The following is an 18,737-nucleotide window of genomic DNA, read 5'->3' as shown; positions in this document are numbered from 1 at the left end:
AGAAAATATGTCAAATATATCCAGAAAGGATGTAGAAATGACGATAAGGTGTGATTACGATTACGCAAATGACGAACCGTATTGGTTATAGAACCCAAAAGTGTAAATTATAGCAAATTATAGTAAATACATCCAAATAGGACGTAAAAATATATATGTTCAGTGATGTAGTGTAAGAATGCAGAAATTATTTAAAAACAAATCAAATTAGTTATTTTTAAATGTAGAATAAGGAATAAAACCCTGTAATACTGCACCACCGCGTTTACACCAAGTAAAATAATCAAATAAATGTTTCGTATGTTGTACAAAATAGTGATTAATAACAAACAATTAAGATAGAAGTAGTTTTCCACCGAATTGAAACAAATCAAATGTAAATCTCATGTGAAAATGTAAAAAATGAAATAATGGTAAAAGGAAAAGCACTAACCTTTGATATTTCGTATTTCCAAAGCAGCAAGCATCCAAATCGAAGGACCAGTGTGTTGTATAACTGTTCAGTGGAAAACGGAAATCTTGAATTCTTCCAGTTACTTGTTGCTAAATATTATTTGGACTTCCCGTAGTTTTAGTAAAGAACACAAGACCGTAAATTAAACTATTTAATACTTCTATGCAAACGTTATAATATGAAAAAACTTAATTGTTTGTAATAAAAATAAAAAATATTACAAATATATTAATATTATAATATTATACTACATGTTGTTACTTCGATGAATTGAAACAGAATGCTTTTGCCGTTTGCCGGAGGAGGGTTGGTTTTACCATCTTTCCGTTAAGAAGTAACGGGACTTCTTACTTATCTTCCCTTAGCGACAAGCTGTCGCCAAGCTATGCTTGCGTCGTTACAAAGACGACAGATCCGTCGTCAGGTCATTTAGATTTTAACACTTTAGACATAACTGATTGCAAGTCTAATTAGGTTTTCCTAATTTAAACTCTCTGGATTTGGATTTCATCTGAGGAGATCACTACAACTGACTCGGAAATAGACTCGGAACCTGAAACGATTCAATTAAACAATGTCGATTTTGTCTTAGTATACCTACATCTTGAAGCTCTTTGAAAAAAAAAAATTTACCAAAAAAGGTTGTGAAAACCGAACCATTTTATTGAAAGTATGCATCAGTTGTAACTTGGCCTTAAAACTAAAAATACGTCCAATAAATGCTATATTCGTTCAATCCTGCTATATGGTGTGCAGAAGTGGACCATGAATAAGTACTGCTGCGACAAAATACAAATATTCGAACTCTGACTCATAGAATAATATTGAAAATACCTTGAACTTATAAAATAACAAATGCAGAGGCACTCAGAACAATGTACAAACCTCAATATTTTGAACACATTATGCGAAAGATAAGTTTAAACTTCAGCGAAACATAATGCAGGATTAAATTGTAGGAAGAAGAAGTATAGGTATAAGAAGATTCTTGGCTACGAAATTAAAGAGAGAGTGGTTTGGTTGTAACTTCAATCAACTGTTCCTAGTGCAGCTGTAGCTAAGATTAAAATAGCAGTGATGATAGCCAAATTTCGTAACATAGGTGATACATAAAGATTACCTTCACTAAATTAGGATTTTTTAAAATGCCTCCTGATATGCTACACGGAAAAATATTAATGATCTGCTTTTAACGGTCACTTATTGTCACAGAGCAGGTAAAACAAATGACACTTCTAAACTCAAATTTTAGTTTTATAATTAAAATCCTTTTTTTATTTTTAAACATATAAAACAAAAATGGGAATTGCCTACCGTTAAATCGCTCAGTGTAGAACAAAAATTTAATTTTTGTTAAAAAATCTCTTACAGATAATTGTTCTATAACGTGTGGGAGAGGCTCTTCCGTTTCTGCCACACTTGTTCTTACATCTATAACGTATACACAATATTTTCTGGTATATTAGCAATATTCATATTATGTCAATATTCTTTTCCCCTTTCAATTAGCGTAAATTCTTGATATGACTGTATTGCTGATTCTAGCTTTTGCTCAAAACATAAAATCTTTCGGTAGAATGCCAGTAAGGTCCATTCGCTCAACTCGGGCACATTTTGACAGATTCATAGCTGGAAACCTACACAACACAAAAGTTCCTAGCTCACAGTATTAACATTGTTCTGAAGCTATTTTCTTGTGGCATTTTAAAGTAATTACTTTTTAAATGGGAATAAGCCACAATTGAAGGTTAAAGTACGTTTATTGACGTTTCAATTTCCACTTCGGAAATTATTTTGAGAACGATTTCCGAAGTGGAAACTGAAACGTCAATAAACCTACTTTAACCTTTAATTGTGGCTTATTCCCATTTTAATAGTAATCACAGTATTAACAGCTTAAATAAACTTTTATTACAGACTTTGTTCATTGAAAAAAGAAGAATTATTATAAATAGTGAAAGTGTATACCAAACCCATAAAATTTTGGGTAGTATAAAAATATATTTAAAAAATATATTTCAGTTGTTATAATTTAACATAACTACTTATTATATACTGTTATATGTATATACATCCCTAAGACAAATTCTAGAGAAAACACTGGAATACGGTGTAGACACGCACCACATATTTATAGACTACAAGGCAGCCTACGACTCTGTAAATAGAAGAGAATTGTTTAGAGCAATGATAGACCTAGGAGTACCAAATCAGTTGGTAAGTTTAACCAAACTAACCCTTGAAAAAGTTGAATGCAAAGTACGAATCCAGGGGAAACTCTCTGAATCTTTTAAAACAAATAACGGGCTACGTCAGGGAGACCCACTCTCCTGTATACTATTCAATCTAGCTCTGGAAAAAGTAATACGTACGTCACAAATCACAACTACCGGTTCAATATATAACAAATCTGTGCAAATTTTAGCATATGCTTGTCGGTAACTTGTATAACTCCCATCTCCTTCTGGAGAGAGAGAAGGCATGTTAACCGCTCTATCCGTCGCTTGGAAGGACCTAAGGGAATAAGGTTCTCTGTCGGTGGCCATAGTCACGGGCTATGGACACTCAGCTAGGGATAAAATTGCCTTTTTAAAGAATAAACACGATAAATAGAGTTTATTAAACAATATTCAAAATAGTTAGAAAAGATATAACGTAACTTATATTAAGAATCTGTAAGAAAGGTATAATTATCTCCTGATCCGGAAATCTGGAGGATAATTATATTAATTAGTCTTAGAATAAGAATCTGAAAAGTAACACACGTTAGTTATTAACAATGAACCAATTTTAACCAAAATTCAAATTAATAAGTATAGGAAATGTCACTTGTCAAAATTACTTGAAGTGGGAAGGAGTTGAGCTAGAGACTCGGGATAAGGACAGGAATGTCGGTTGTTATGCCATTCGGGATAATCAACAATAAAAAGAGGAAGAACTACACTGTAAAAATAATTAGAGTCAAAAATTCAAATTATTTTTATGAAAATTTTCTAAGTCGATTGGACCTATAGAAAATATTACAAGTTAATTTAAGTGGTGACAAATAAGCATAAATAATATAACCAATTTAAATAACTGTAAATAAAATGAAACAACAAATATTAAAGTCAGAAAATTAATAATCAAAATTTTAACAGTGTACCAGAAATAAAATAATTATCAAATTCAAAGATAGAAATTATAAGTTTTAACAGTGTACCTGAAAGAGAACAGAGAAAAGAAAATAGCATATAAGTTATATATATATATATATATATATATATATATATATATATATATATATATATATCAAGGTATTAAATTCAAAGTTTAAATGTAAAGTTTATAAGTATCAAAATATCAAAGTCAGAATTCAAATATAAAAGTTTAGCAGTGTACCTGAAAACTATAAGTATCAAAATATCAAAGTCAAAATTCAGATATAAAAGTTTAGCAGTGTACCTGAAAATAAAAGGGAAAATAAAACACAGTTTATACGTTTATTTTGCAAGTACGAAATATATATATATGTGAGCAATATCCTGAAAGAGAAAATAAAACACAAGCTGGAAGTCTTTATTTAATCTCAATCTTTTAAAAAGGATATATGCACCGTCTGATGGCTAAGTCCCGTGAAGTAGGGACTTAGCTGAATCCTGTAAGAGAAAAATTCCTTACACTACTTGTACGCCTATCGAAATAATCAGATTTTGGACTAAGTCCAAAAACACAGATTAATTCGATGAAAAATGACGACGCTCTTAAGGGAATTTATTAGCAAATTCGACTAAGTCGAAAAGCACAGTAAATCCCTCAAAAATGGCCGCCGGTGGTTTGCAAACAAACCGTGGTTAAAGATGGGAACGTTAGGTTCCGGGTTTATAGGTGAGCTGTAAAAGAAAACAAGAAACTCTAGGAACTTAATCGACCAGAGGATCTTAACATGCCTAGAAGGCTGGATCTGCGGACCAAACCTGACCAGATCTGATTTCCTGACCGTCGTGTACTTCTTTTATGCAGAAAAAAGTAGGTCAATCGTAACGGTCGTTTTGGACCTTTTTACGATTGGACCGGCACGACGACCAATGCCCAATTTTCAGAATTATCATTGGCTGCAGCTCAGATGCCGTTCGACCAACGATAATTCAGAAAATGAGCAACAGACTTCTGAATTATGATTGGCTGCAATTACTGTTGCCATTTGACCAATCACAATTCAGTAGGCTGGGCGACATGCTGATGATATCAATATTGTTGGGAGAACGGAAAACGCAACACGAGAGGCGTACGTAGCATTAAAGGAAGCGGCTACAAAAATGGGTTCAATAATAAACACCAATAAAACAAAATACATGAAAAAAGGTACGCAACCACAAACACTACGGCCACTTGTTATAGAAAATGACGTCATCGAAGCAGTTAACGAATTTGTATACCTGGGAACGCTCGTCAATACTGAAAATGACACTACCGCAGAGATAAACCGCAGAATTTGCACGGCTAATAGATGCTATTTTGGGCTTAATCTCCTTTTTAAATCTACAGTTATATCAAGAAATACAAAAGTAAAACTCTACAAAACAATAATACGCCCAGTCCTAACATATGGTTCAGAAACCTGGACTTTAACAAAAAGCAATGAAAGCATGTTAGGATGTTTCGAAAGAAAAATACTAAGGCGCATCTATGGAGCGGTAAATGAAAACGGTGTCTGGAGAAGACGATACAACTTCGAACTCTATAGGATATACCAGGAACCAGATATCGTAAAACACATAAAGATAGGACGTCTGAGGTGGGTAGGCCATGTAATGCGGATGGAGCAAACCGACCCAGCTAGAAAAACGCTCCTGGATAGACCTATTGGTCAAAGAAGAAGAGGAAGATCCAGAACAAGATTCCTAGATAACATCGATGAAGACATGAGAAATATGGAAATACGTGCTTGGCGGAGGAAGGCGATGGATAGGGACGACTGGAGAAAAATTCTTGGGGAGGCTAGGACCCACACAGGGTTGTAAAGCCAAAATGATGATGATATATACATAACTATTTATTATATGGTGCAAGTAAATAAATATTGATTGTCAGTAATTCGTAAAGTTCTATTTTATTTACTATTTAGTTTGTTTACTACTAATATTGGCTATGAGTACGTGTGCTTGGCTGTATAGTAATTTCCAGCCACTTATAGTCTGTCAAAAAGTAACTAACTTCGATAAAAAAATAATTACTAAATTCACTAGACAGTTCGGACTGGTAATTGCGAACCGACTGTACCTGGCGTTTCTGTTTCAGTTTTATTTATTAATATTATTAACAGAAATCTCTGGGTAATGAATTGATTCCGGTCTAGGTGCCAATAGCGACTTTACCATTTCCAATATCTAACAGTTGCTTCGAAAAGTCAATTGCACTTTGATCTTGTTCAAAGTTGTCATCTTGTTGTTGTTTGAACAGTCTGAAAATAGAATCATGGCTCCACCAAATATGTTTTTGATTGTCACGAATAAAGTTTTGTACAGTACCTATACAGCCAATGTACATTCATCTCAAACGATTAATTTGCATACCTGTAAAATCTTCGCCATTGCTATATTTTTGACGATGTTGCAATCTGGTGTTTCATTCATTTGTATGTTTAATGGTAATTTCAAGGCAAAATTTGCAATTTGTCCGCCTTCCAATAAAGTTGCAGATATTCCAGATGAAGCCAACGCTAGGACCACGGCGATCTGATCCTAGCCAATAACAATAAAATTAGTAATGTGTTTTCTGTTCATCCCCAGCATCAAAGAAGTAAATTTCACCAGATCCAATGTTCACAGCTTCTATCAAAGTATCGTACGCAATCCATTGTTGCTGATTCAATTTTAGAAAATTTTTATTAACTACACTCGCGATCATAAAATCCGGGTCATCTTGAAAATTTCAAGTTTCTTAAATATTTTTGCCTCTGGTGCAGTGATTACCTTTTTTTTGGCTAATGTATTTTTTATTTGTCATCAATGCTTGTTTTGAAAGAAAAAAAATGGTTCTTTATTGTTTTATTGAAAAAAACAGAAAACAAATCAAATTGTTGATAAAACAGACATACGAAAAAAAATGGAAAATACAGAACCTGGTAAAAAATCAGTGAAATTTCAATGACCAATATCGTGTATTGCCTCCCCTTGCTCTAATAACCTCTTGCAGACGACGGGGCATACTCTCAATTTTTCTCCGGATTACATGTTGTGGTATGTTATTCCACTCTCTCACTAACAGATCCTTAAGCTCCTGTGCGTTGTTAGAAGGAGGTGTATGGGTTTGAATACGTTTTTTCAAATCATCCCAGAGATGTTCGATGGGATTCAGGTCCGGCGACCTAGCTGGCCAGGGTACCCTCGTAATTCCAACTTCGTCCAAGTATTACATACTGATCCTGGCAACGTGCGGCCGCACGTTGTCCTGCATAAAAACGGCGTTTTCTCCAAGCCCTGCCATGTTGGGCATAACATGTTCTTCCGGAATCTCCGTAATGTACCTTCGTGCAGTTAGGGACCCATTTTCGATGAAGGGTAATTCTGTGTGGAAGTCGGAAGATATACCTCCCCAAGCCATGACCGAGCCTCCACCAAATGGCATTCTTGGAGCAATGCAAGCTTGTGAAATTCGTTCACCGGTTCTCCTCCAAACTCTTACACGTCCATCGGATCCAGTTAGGCAGAAACGGGATTCATCTGAGAATAACACTTTGCTACAATCGTTAATTCCTCAATGCGCGTATTGTCGAGCAAAAGCTAGTCGTGCAACTCGAGGCACCCGGCGAAGTGGCGGTCCTCTAGCCATTACCCGAGAAGATAGTCAAGAAGAACAAAGTCTTCTTCTGACTGTTGCAACACTAAAATTGCGATTTCGTACTTCCTCTAGATGATTTTGATGCATAACCGCAGTTGAGGTCCGGTTTCGTAAAGCCTGAAACACAAGGAAACGGTCATCTAGTGCCTTGGTCGTTCTTCTTCGTCCAAAGCCAGGTCGCCTGGTTAGCAAACTTGCCTCCTGAAAGCGTTGAAGCACTCGTTGAACCGTAGAAAGGCTTACGCCAACAGTTCTTGCGACTTGCGTTGAGTGTGACCGTCTTCCACAAGTGCAACAATTTGTGCCGTTTCAAACAGTCAAAGGCATTTTTGTCAAAAAATAAACACTAATGGTGGCAATAATAAACGTTTGTCCGTTGCATTTGAACAGAAAGTCGAAGTACAAACGAGACATTTAAAACAAGCGGAGTTACAGGTAGCGTTCATTTTGGGAAGTGTGCACTTTACCGCGAAATTAGCACTATTGGAATTCTTTGTTACAAAGGAAACCACAACAATTCTCAGAAACATGCATTAGTTTGTATTTGTGTTATTATTATTTATGATAAAGCTCGTTAAAAATGAAATATCGGTGATTTTCAAGGTGACCCGGATTTTATGATCGCGAGTGTATTTCGTCAAATACTTCAGTGTTGATCTCTTTGTAACTGTTCTTTCATAAAGTCACAAAGGAAATGAATAATATTTATTTACTGTCAAATATTAATAGTGCGTCATAAATTTTGTTTTACATGTATATTAAGCTACATAAAAAAGCTATGTCTTAATAATAAACTAACATAAAAACCGATAAACAATTGAATTAGGATACTAGATTAGGATTTTAAATATTTTATTGTATACTAATTTATTTTAACGTAAATTTATTTATTTATTTTTTAAATTTTGTTTTATTTTATTTTATTCTACTTTATTCCATTTTATTCTAATTTATTTTGTTGTATTTGATTCTATTTTATTATATTCTATTCTAGTTTGTTTTAATTTTATTTTATTTCATCCTATTTTATTTTGCTCAATTTTATTCGATTTGATTCTAATTATTCTATTTTACTCTATTTTATTTTATTTTATTCCATTTTATTCTACTTTATTCCATTTTATTCTAATTTATTTTTCGTATTATTCTATTTTATCTTATTTTACTCTATTTTATTCTACTTTATTCCATTTTATTCTAATTTTTATTTGATTCTATTTATTTCATTTTATTTGAATTTAATTTATTTTATTGAAGTTATACTTCTATACGCGCGTTCGTGGTTGGAAATTTGTGCGTGAGTGAATCGGCAAAATCATTACATATGTAAGATATGGGTAAGAGAGAAACAAGATATATTTTCTCTCTCGAAAATAAAAATGTTCCTTTTGCAAATATATTTAATATTTATTAATATTATTATTTATGTGATGTGTTTTGTATTATTTATTAAATGTTTATAATTATTTTAGGCCTTGTATTTCAAAATAATAATTACAATAAATCACTGTATGACTGAGAACTGTCAATTTTGAAATTCATTACTGTCATGTCTAATTGGCAATTTTTTTGCGTGTTTTGTTCATACGCTGGTATATGTGAGTTCGAATCCCAATATGAATTTCCTTTTTTATTTTTGAAATATTTAAAAATCCCACGTTAATTTTATTAAATATATGTAATATACGCAAAAATGCGAAATTTTAAAATAAAATGAAAATTTACAACATAATCCGAGTTGTTTTTTTTTATTTTTATCTTTCACAAAATTTTTTTGAAGTTTTACTTCTATACGCGCGTTTGACGTTGGAAATTTGTACGGAAGTGAATCGGCAAAATCATTACATATGTAAGATATAAGTAAGAGAGAGACAGAAGATATATTTTCTCTCTCGAGAATAAAAATGTTCCTTTTGTAAATATATTTAATATTTATTGTAAATTATTTATTGTAATTATATATGTATTTATGGTAAATTAAACATATGCGTAAGTAAGTTATGTATAAATTGTCATTTTTAAATACTTATGAATATTGCATTTTAATTTGTATTGTATTATTATATTGAATTATGTTGTAGTGATATTGATTCAATCCTTCATTTACTATACTTCTATTACAGGTCAAATATTGTTTATATACAGCAAACGATGCACCATATACCTATTATATACCTAATTCTGTTTCTCTTTCTGCTCTCTCTTACCTATAGCATTACATATGTAATGATTGTGCAGATTGACTCCCATATAAATTTGTAACGGCGAACGCGTGTATAGAAATATAACTTCTACCGGCAGTACCAGTAAAAAAAAAACGGGTCACACCCGTTTTTTCATTGTATTTTCTTCTATTTTATTCTACTTTATTCCAGTACTCTATTTCAATGTATTTTATTCTATTTTATCTAATTGTATTTTAGTAAACAGGTTCTGACTTATCGCTGAACTTACAAGTCTCTTTAAGAAAAGTTAACAATTCAACGTTGTCCTTGGTGATCGTTCAGCTCTTTCCGTTACGTTTTCTTTCGTGAAATAAAGTCGTTGTCTATTCACCAGGTGAACAGCTAAATAAAAGAGAACATCAGACATAAAACAAAACAAATTTGATCAAAATTCGCTCTGTTAAAGATGAATAAGGTCGGTGAGTGGTGAGTTATCTACGAACTAAATTAAAGCTAAAAGAACGCAACAACAATTTTAAAATTTTCCGACGTGAAAAATTCATTCACTTATTATGCAATAAGCGATCACAAAATGAAATATAATAAATATGAATCTTTATTATAAAATTATAAACTGAAGGAAAACGATGCAATATGATGTTTGACGTTTTACATGTTTGATTTTTAAATATTGCGTTATTTTAGCTTTAATGTAGTTCGTTGACAACTCACTACGCACTGCAACTCATCCTTAACCCTTTGCGGACCGAATTAAGTATTAAACAAAAAACTGCAAAGTTATTACAAGTTAGGGATACAGTGATACAAAAGATAACGTCAAGTGTCAATTAAATTTTTTTTATATAAGGGGTGGTTTAGTTTGGAGGTGGTTCCATGGTGGAACCACTGGTACTGATTAGTACTATCTCAATTTTTATAAAATGATAATAAATATTCATAAAGGAGGTAAGTTCACTTTATTTTTTATGATATTCTAAAAAACAATTGATTTTTTGAGATAAACATAGTCCCACCTTACATACAGTGCAATGCCACCTCGTTCGATGAGGTTGGTTTCTTGTGCTGCATCGAGCACATCTTACTTTGGTTCCATGTATTGGCATATGCTCCGACTTGTTGGTGCGTATTTCAATAGGAACGCAGATTTTAAATTTATTTACCTCAGAACCGGACGATTTTCTTCCTTTCTGAGTAAGCGAAGGAGTACCCATAAGTCCTGCAGAAACTGCTAACCGAAATTCTTTTAGAGAAAGTGTTGATGCACCACCAGATCGTTCTTTAAAAATAATAAAGGCATTAACAACCGTTATGTCAACAAAATGCCAGAATATTCTAGGCCACCATTTCTTGGATTTGCGGTTAATTTCGTAACAAGATTTGAGCATATCTGACTTGTCCACATAACCCATATGCTCGTTGTAATCTTTGACCAAATTTTGGCAAGTAACATTTTCTTTGGAGCCATCCTTTTGTTGCCTTGAAATAAGTTTAACATCAGTAGGATCATGAAAATTACTCATAAAATGAACTGCTCTGTTATCCATCCATTTCACAGCAAGTACACCAACATCACTTTTCTTCCATTGAGTGTCTCCCCTTTCCATGGTTTTGTCCTCTAGAAAATTACATTCTGACAAATATTTAGTATTAGCTTTTACTGTTCCACATCCATATATATACTTGGATCTAAGTTGTTCCAAAAGATCATACGAAGTAAAATAATTGTCCGTAAATATTTTATGGCATTTTCCAGCAAGACTGCTTGTGAGGTCTTTTACAACTCGTGCACCTAAGCCTTTTTCAGGTAAGTTGTTAACTTTACCAGTGTAGATTTGAAATTCTGAAACAAAACCAGATTCATTAGCACGAATCCAAACTTTGTAGCCCCGTTTTACAGGCTTCTTGGGCATATACTGGCGTAAAATGCTTCTACCTTTGAATCTAATCATTGACTCATCTACTGACTGGCATTCACTTGGCTTATAATATCGAATGAAATTGTCAGATAACCTATCGAGCATTGGTCGCACTTTATACAATTTGTCGTAGCCAACTTCACCTTTTTTCGGTTCAAGACTGTTATCATTTAAATGAATATTTCCCAGTAACCAACTGAATCGATTGCGAGACATATAAGATGCAATAAAACCATCACGTAGATCTGTCCTCGAAGACCAGTAATCCTTGTAGCTTGGTAAATGCTTTATTCCCATCAGAATGTTTATCCCCAGGAAACACTTCATTTCTTCGCGATTAGTGGGAGTAAATTTGTTAGCATTTCCCTGATTCATTTGGGTTGCATAGAGATTTGTTTGAAACACTAATATATTTAACAGCTCCTCTGAAAATAACAACATGAACAACTCCAACGGATCTTCAAGTAAATCCGGTATGTCAGGACCCACTTCTTCAACAAAAGATGAAGGTGTCTTGTAATAAGTTTGAATATTTTCTGACCATTTGACAATCTCATTTTTCTTTGCATGTACATTATTATTTTTTTTCCTTGCAGTTTGTTTTTGTTTTGTAAGCTTTCTTTTCCTTTTCCCAAAAACAGATAGCGGCGTACAATCATCCGAATGACTGAAAACACTTTCGTTATTTTCTTTTTCATGTTCACCTTCGTCAACCATTTGATTCATTTCTTCCAATGAATGTTGCCCGGGATGCCGTTATCTGGTTCACTATTTCCAAGATCCTCAACATCAGAATCAATATCTGACGCTTCTGACTCTCCGTCAGATGGTATTTCCTCAATCAAAGCAAATACACCATCATTACCCATAGCTTCTAAATTATTTATTGTCCATTGTTTTCTTTCTGTAATAAAAATGAAAAAAATGTTCAGGAACTGTAAAGTCTTTCAAATCCCGAATCAATATATTACCCCGTATAAAAACAACAACAAAAAATAATAAAAAGTACTTGTGGGTCCATACGGAACCACACCTTTTAGATGACTTGAAAATATAAAATATACAAAAATATCAGAATAAATTGTATACGATCTCTTTAACAACCATCAAAATTACCTAATTTAGCTGTTCTTACCTGCCATTATCAATTTGTTTACGTTCAGTAGAAATTTTAGTAGTTGGCGCGCAAAATAGCGAAAAACGTGTCACATCAATCACCTACTAGAACACACTAAAGCGCTCCAAAACCTGATCGTATGCATGGCCGATAGTGTAAGAGAGGGGATTAAAGAATTTGTCTGTGGTTCCGGCCGGCGCTTACCGGGACAGTAGGATAAAAATTCTTGAAATTGTGGTTCCACTATGGGACCACTGGCCCACAAAGGGTTAATAGGGCGAATCTATTATCGATTAGACGTCTTTTTTCTTTCTACACGTAATTTGACAGGTTAGGACAAAATAAGGGATCTTTAAATCAAAGATCCCTGGTCTGTATTTATTTAAATACAGGCGGCGTTTATTTTATAAATGCAAAGTAATAAAGGACGCACAACATATTCTGGTGCCATCTATTAGTTATATTGCGATTTACAATCGCAGAAAAACTGTTTTTAAGGTCTTTCCGTACCATTTTGGAAAAATTATTTTTTACACAAATCTTCTGATAATAACAAACACAACAAAAAAAGAATTATCTAATTTAATGCATTCGTTCTGAAGTGATGCCTGTAGAAACATTTAGGCCATCATTTTTATTAATATAGATTTATTCTTACTAAATGTTATTTCTATTTGTTGTAACCTGTAGTTTCTACATAAATTTTTTTATAGTTTTTATTTTTATTTTAGGTTTTTCTCAGAACAGAATAGAAATCATGAAAACTGAACTTTCATGCACTACAGAACAAAAAATAAGTGGAAATACTGAAGAAAGAACATCAAAAAAATCTATTTGTAAATGTAAAATTTGTTTTAAGCAATTTAACCATGCAGATTCTTTAAAACGACATATTAAAACGCACTCTGGAGAGCATTACAAGAGCGAAATGTGTTTTAAGCAATTTTCTCTGAAAAGTAATTTAAAAAGACATTTGAAAGTGCACACTGGAGAAAAACCTTTTAAGTGTGAAATTTGTTTTAAGGTGTTTAGTAAAACGGGTAATTTGAAAACACATTTGAGACTGCACACTGGGGAAACGCCTTACAAGTGTGAAATTTGTTTTAAACAATTCAGATATAAAAGTTCTTTGGACGAACATACGAAAGTTCACACTGGAGAAAAGCCTTACAAGTGTCAAATTTGTTTTAAACAATTCAGATATAAAAGTTCTTTGGACGAACATACGAAAGTTCACACTGGAGAAAAGCCTTACAAGTGTGAAATATGTTTTAAACAGTTTGGTCAAACAAGTGGTTTGAAAGCACATTTGAAAGTGCACACTGGAGAAAAACCTTACAAGTGTGAAATTTGTTTTAAACAGTTCGTGGGTAAAAGTTCTTTGGATGGACATATGAAAGTTCACACTGGAGAAAAGCCTTACAAGTGTGAAATTTGTTTTAAGGTGTTTAGTAAAACGGGTAATTTGAAAACACATTTGAGACTGCACACTGGGGAAACGCCTTACAAGTGTGAAATTTGTTTTAAAGAATTTAATCAAACAAGTAATTTGAAAACACATTTGAAAGTTCACACAGGAGAAAAACCTTACAAGTGTGAAATTTGTTTTAAGGTGTTTAGTAAAACGGGTAATTTGAAAACACATTTGAGACTGCACACTGGGGAAACGCCTTACAAGTGTGAAATTTGTTTTAAGCAGTTCGGACGTAAAGGTATTTTGGATGAACATACCAAAGTTCACACTGGAGAAAAGCCTTACAAGTGTGAAATTTGTTTTAAACAGTTCGTGGGTAAAAGTTCTTTGGATGGACATATGAAAGTTCACACTGGAGAAAAGCCTTACAAGTGTGAAATTTGTTTTAAGGTGTTTAGTAAAACGTGTAATTTGAAAACACATTTGAGACTGCACACTGGGGAAACGCCTTACAAGTGTGAAATTTGTTTTAAGCAGTTCGGACATAAAAGTACTTTGGGTGAACATACCAAAGTTCACACTGGAGAAAAGCCTTACAAGTGTGAAATTTGTTTTAAGCACTTCCGACGTAAAGGTACTTTGGATGAACATACCAAAGTTCACACTGGAGAAAAGCCTTACAAGTGTGAAATTTGTTTTAAGTTGTTTAATAAAACGGGTAATTTGAAAACACATTTGAAAGTTCACACTGGAGAAAAGCCTTACAAGTGTGAAATTTGTTTTAAGGTGTTTAGTAAAACGGGTAATTTGAAAACACATTTGAGACTGCACACTGCATCACTTATACAGATATAAAAGTTCTTTGGATGAACATACGAAAGTTCACTCTGGAAAAAGCCTTACAAGTGTGAAATTTGTTTTAAAGAGTTCAGTGAAACAAGTCATTTGAAAACACATTTGAGACTGCATACTGGGGAAACACCTTACAAGTGTCAAATTTGTTTTAAGCAGTTCAGACATAAAAGTTCTTTAGATGAACATTCAAAAGTTCACACTGAAGAAAAGCCTTACAAGTGTGAAATTTGTTTTAAAGAATTTAGTCAAACCAGCCATTTGAGAATGCACACTTAGGAAACGTCTTACAAGCGTGAAATTTGTTTAAAAGAGTTTAGTCACAGAGGTAGTTTGAAAACACATTTGAAAGTGCACACTGAAAAAAACCTTTTAATAATTGTGAAATTTGATTTAAACAGTTCAGACCATAAAAGTGCTTTGGATGTAGATACGAAAGTTCACACTGGAGAAAAGCTGTACAAGTGTGAAATTTGTTTTAAAAAGTTCAGACATAAAAGTTCTTTTGGATAAACATACGAAAGTTCACATTGGAGAAAAGCCTTACAAGTGCGAAATTTATTTCAAGCAGTTTACTTGAGCACAAAATTTGAAAATTCGTTGAGAGTGCACACTGGAGAAAAGCTTTACAGGTACGAAATTTGGTTTAAGCAGTTGACTCGCAAAAGTTCTTTGGAACATACGAGACTTCACACTGATGAGAAGCCATAAAAGTGTGAAATTTGTTGTAAGCAGTTTACACAAACAGGTCATTTGAAAACTCATTAAAGAATGCACACTGGAGAAAAAGTTAGTTTCGTCTAATATTACGGAATTATGTAGTTTGAAAAGGTTTCTAAAAGTGCATACTGGAGATCAACATAATATTGCAATTGTTTTACATAAAGATATGAAATTGCTCACTTTATAAACTTTAATGCAACCAAAATAAATTTTTGGTTATTTATAATGGATATTTTTACGATCTGGAGGAGCTTTTTTTGTAATTTAGAAAAATTGGTCAAATTTATGGTAAAAAGTAATAATTCTAGACTTTAAGTACTGATAAATACACACACTTTAATACAAAGGTAAAATAACGTGGCCGTGAATAATATACGATATCACTTACGATCACATGACTAGCTGTCAGTAACGAACTCTGTTATTCAAAAGAAAATTTTAAGACAGTTTATTTTGAGATGGTCGTATAAACACGTAATTTCTTTACGGTATTAGTTTTAAAGTGTGTGTAATTTAACAGTTCGAAATTTATGCACTAAAATCATTTTATATATTTTTATATGTTAAATACACCGGACAATACGTATTTGCTAAAGCTACTCTCAATGATATGTATAGGTGATCTATTATGAAGTCATATTTTCAATGAAAACCACAGTGTACCCGCAATGTATTAATTAAAGTTTTTTTTACATAAAAACAGACTTTTGAATTTGGGTCCATCTAGACTACTCATACTTCCCCTAATAGTAAAAGCTGCATAACTAGCTGTACACCTGAGCCTTTTTTACTTCTTCAGTTTCGTAATATTCGTTAAAATTTAACAAAGCTATCTCTATTTGTCAAGCCGTACTGTCATACATTTGGAAATGAAGGCATTAGACCTACTTATCGGGTACGAAATATACCCGTAGTATACAAATATGTAATGACATATGCTCATAATATCGTTATCATTGGAAGAAGCAGTTGAAGCTTTGAAACGTATCAAAAACGCCGCAGAAAACATCGGATTACTGATTAACCGCACAAAAATAACTTGCAAACTTTATAAATCAATAATACGCCCAGTGCTCACTTACGGATCGGAAACATGGGCAATGATGACTCGTGATGAAGAGTTACTACGAATCTTTAAAAGAAAAGTATTGAGGACCATAATATACAGCGGAGTTAACGAACAGGTCTGTGGAAAAGGCGATATAATTTCGAACTTTTATAGACTTTTTTGGTGATGCAGATGCCGTGAAAACCATCAAACTAAACTGCCTAAGATGGGTGGGCCGCGTTATGCGGATGGATTAAACTGATCCTGCTAAATAGGCCTGTAGGGGGCGACCTAAACTCAGATATCTGAACGATTTAAGGAAGATTTGAGTAAGGGGATGGAGAAGATACTCGAACTCGACAGGGAATGACAGGTCAGAGCTCACTCGCTACAGCGTAAACTGATGATGATCAGACTACATGATTCATCTAACAGTACAGTATTTATTTCCGGAGACGTTACATTTTTTTGAAGAAAAAAAAAACGGAAGTACTTTAGTACAAGTATTTGGTAACAAAAATAGTTATTTTTCCGAGTTTCGAGCTCACTTCGGAGTTCTTTTAAACGTACTTGTTTGATGGGCGTGTTTTCGTCAATTATTGAGAATTTTCCGTGGCTTTGTTATAATTTAAGTTAGGTGAAGTCCTCCTTCTAGTTTGAAGACATCAAGAGACAAGGAAATAATGTACTTTAGGAAATATGCACCAATAAACGTCTGGCCATTTGTAAAATCTAGCTCATCTATTGCACATTAAAACCCCTCAGGGATGTTGTTCGGCATAAACTAATTAATTTTGGAGAAATCGGGAATTTAATAAAATAGGTTTTCAACACATCTCTTTATTAATTGATAAATTAATAAAATAAATTAGAATTTAATAATAATTAAAAAATTGAGGTTTTGATAACAGAGAATTAAGCATCTATACACAAATTCAAAGAAAGAAAGAAACTTAGCTTAACTTCCATAAGATCCTGCTGTTGCTATCTTCTCAACTCGATTCATAAATTATCTGCATCAAAACCATGCCTCTATTTTCTTAAACCAAAAACCACGTGTATTTTCTCAAATCTATAAACCAGGTGGCCAGACTGTTGGAAGTTTCTGACCACGAAGATTTATTTTTATTGAGTACCTTGTCGGTTGCTGGTTTATTTTAAAAAGGAAGTAAATCGAATCGGATTCATACAAGTAAATTATTTAGTAGTGGGGTTTCTGTTTCTTTTATGACAAAGTAAGCGCAGGTACAACTACGAGGGGACTTAATAAATTAATCGGTGAATTTATTTGTAGTAGGAAAATATTGAAATGAAATATAGAAATAAAAACAAAGGAAAAAGAAGTTATTATCAACTAGAATCAAATAGTACGAGCAGAAAATAATGGAAAATACTCTGAAATTAATAAGAACAAAAATGTAACGTTTTAATCGTTACACATTAACAATTATACTTTAGTCCTTCTTACATACAGTACAATGCAAAACTTGACTGACAGTAGTTTATGACCTATTTTTGACATTACTCATTGAACTGTCAACAATGTCACTTCATATAGAACAACTATAGGACAACATCCGCTTTTTATGTTGGATATTCTAACACTTTGTTCTCCAGAAGTTTTGCTTTATCTCTCAGAATATCTTTAACGTGGTATTCCGAACCCATTACTACCTTTATTATTCGGGAAAATTGTTGGTTCGCTTTGCCGACTCTGTAGAAGGTGATTTGCTTTTCCTGACGGTCAACAGTTTCCAAAACAAGCTTAACCTTATTCTCGTCGTCATCTTTTCTGCGTTGTGCATCCCCAGAGGAAGATTCTGTTATGCCTCTAATTATAATATTTTTAGCACGTGTTATGCGATCTACAGCTTCTTTAGCAATATTATCCGCGAATTCGGTAGACTTAAATAAATCAATCACGCTGAGCTTATTGCTTAAGTCAGTTATTTTATTATCAAAATCATCAATTTTCGTACGAATTTCCATTTTAAAATCTAGCAGAAGATCTTTTATTTCTGAAATATTGGAGCTGCAAGAATTAAAAAGTATACTCAATCCACGAATTTTCTGTCGGGTGACGCGATCCTCCGAAGAAAGGTCGGTGCATGTGATATGTATTTGTCGCTTACATCCATCGCACTGGAGTTTGCGGTCAGCTGTCGCTATGGTTTTCGAGCAGTTCGAACAAAAAGAGGTGGACGG

General features: G+C 33.2%; 1 protein-coding gene and 1 long non-coding RNA gene across 5 annotated transcripts in view; one reads left to right on the top strand and one right to left on the bottom strand.

The window, feature by feature from the left end:
* The window catches only part of LOC140434997 (uncharacterized), a 244,720-nt gene that overhangs the window by 51,287 nt on the left and 174,696 nt on the right, over window positions 1–18,737 (bottom strand). The gene's annotated exons all lie outside the window — the stretch shown is intronic.
* Window positions 1–18,737, top strand: part of LOC140434991 (uncharacterized) — a 35,309-nt gene that overhangs the window by 12,971 nt on the left and 3,601 nt on the right. For 2 of the 4 annotated variants that reach the window (XM_072523646.1, XM_072523645.1), the window contains one exon: window positions 13,227–16,437. The exons of 1 other annotated variant lie outside the window; for it this stretch is intronic. In XM_072523646.1, coding sequence (XP_072379747.1) covers window positions 13,227–14,764 — 1,538 coding nt within the window. In that variant the 3' untranslated portion in view covers window positions 14,765–16,437. Of the gene's footprint in view, window positions 1–2,371; window positions 2,672–13,226; window positions 16,438–18,737 lie in introns of those variants that run through there. One more of the 4 variants, XM_072523648.1, reaches the window with a different exon arrangement.

Source organism: Diabrotica undecimpunctata, chromosome 2 (genome assembly GCF_040954645.1).
Source record: "Diabrotica undecimpunctata isolate CICGRU chromosome 2, icDiaUnde3, whole genome shotgun sequence".
Classification (NCBI taxonomy): domain Eukaryota; kingdom Metazoa; phylum Arthropoda; class Insecta; order Coleoptera; family Chrysomelidae; genus Diabrotica; species Diabrotica undecimpunctata.
Note: the sequence above shows the minus strand (reverse complement) of the source record. Positions and strands in the feature narration are given on the sequence as shown.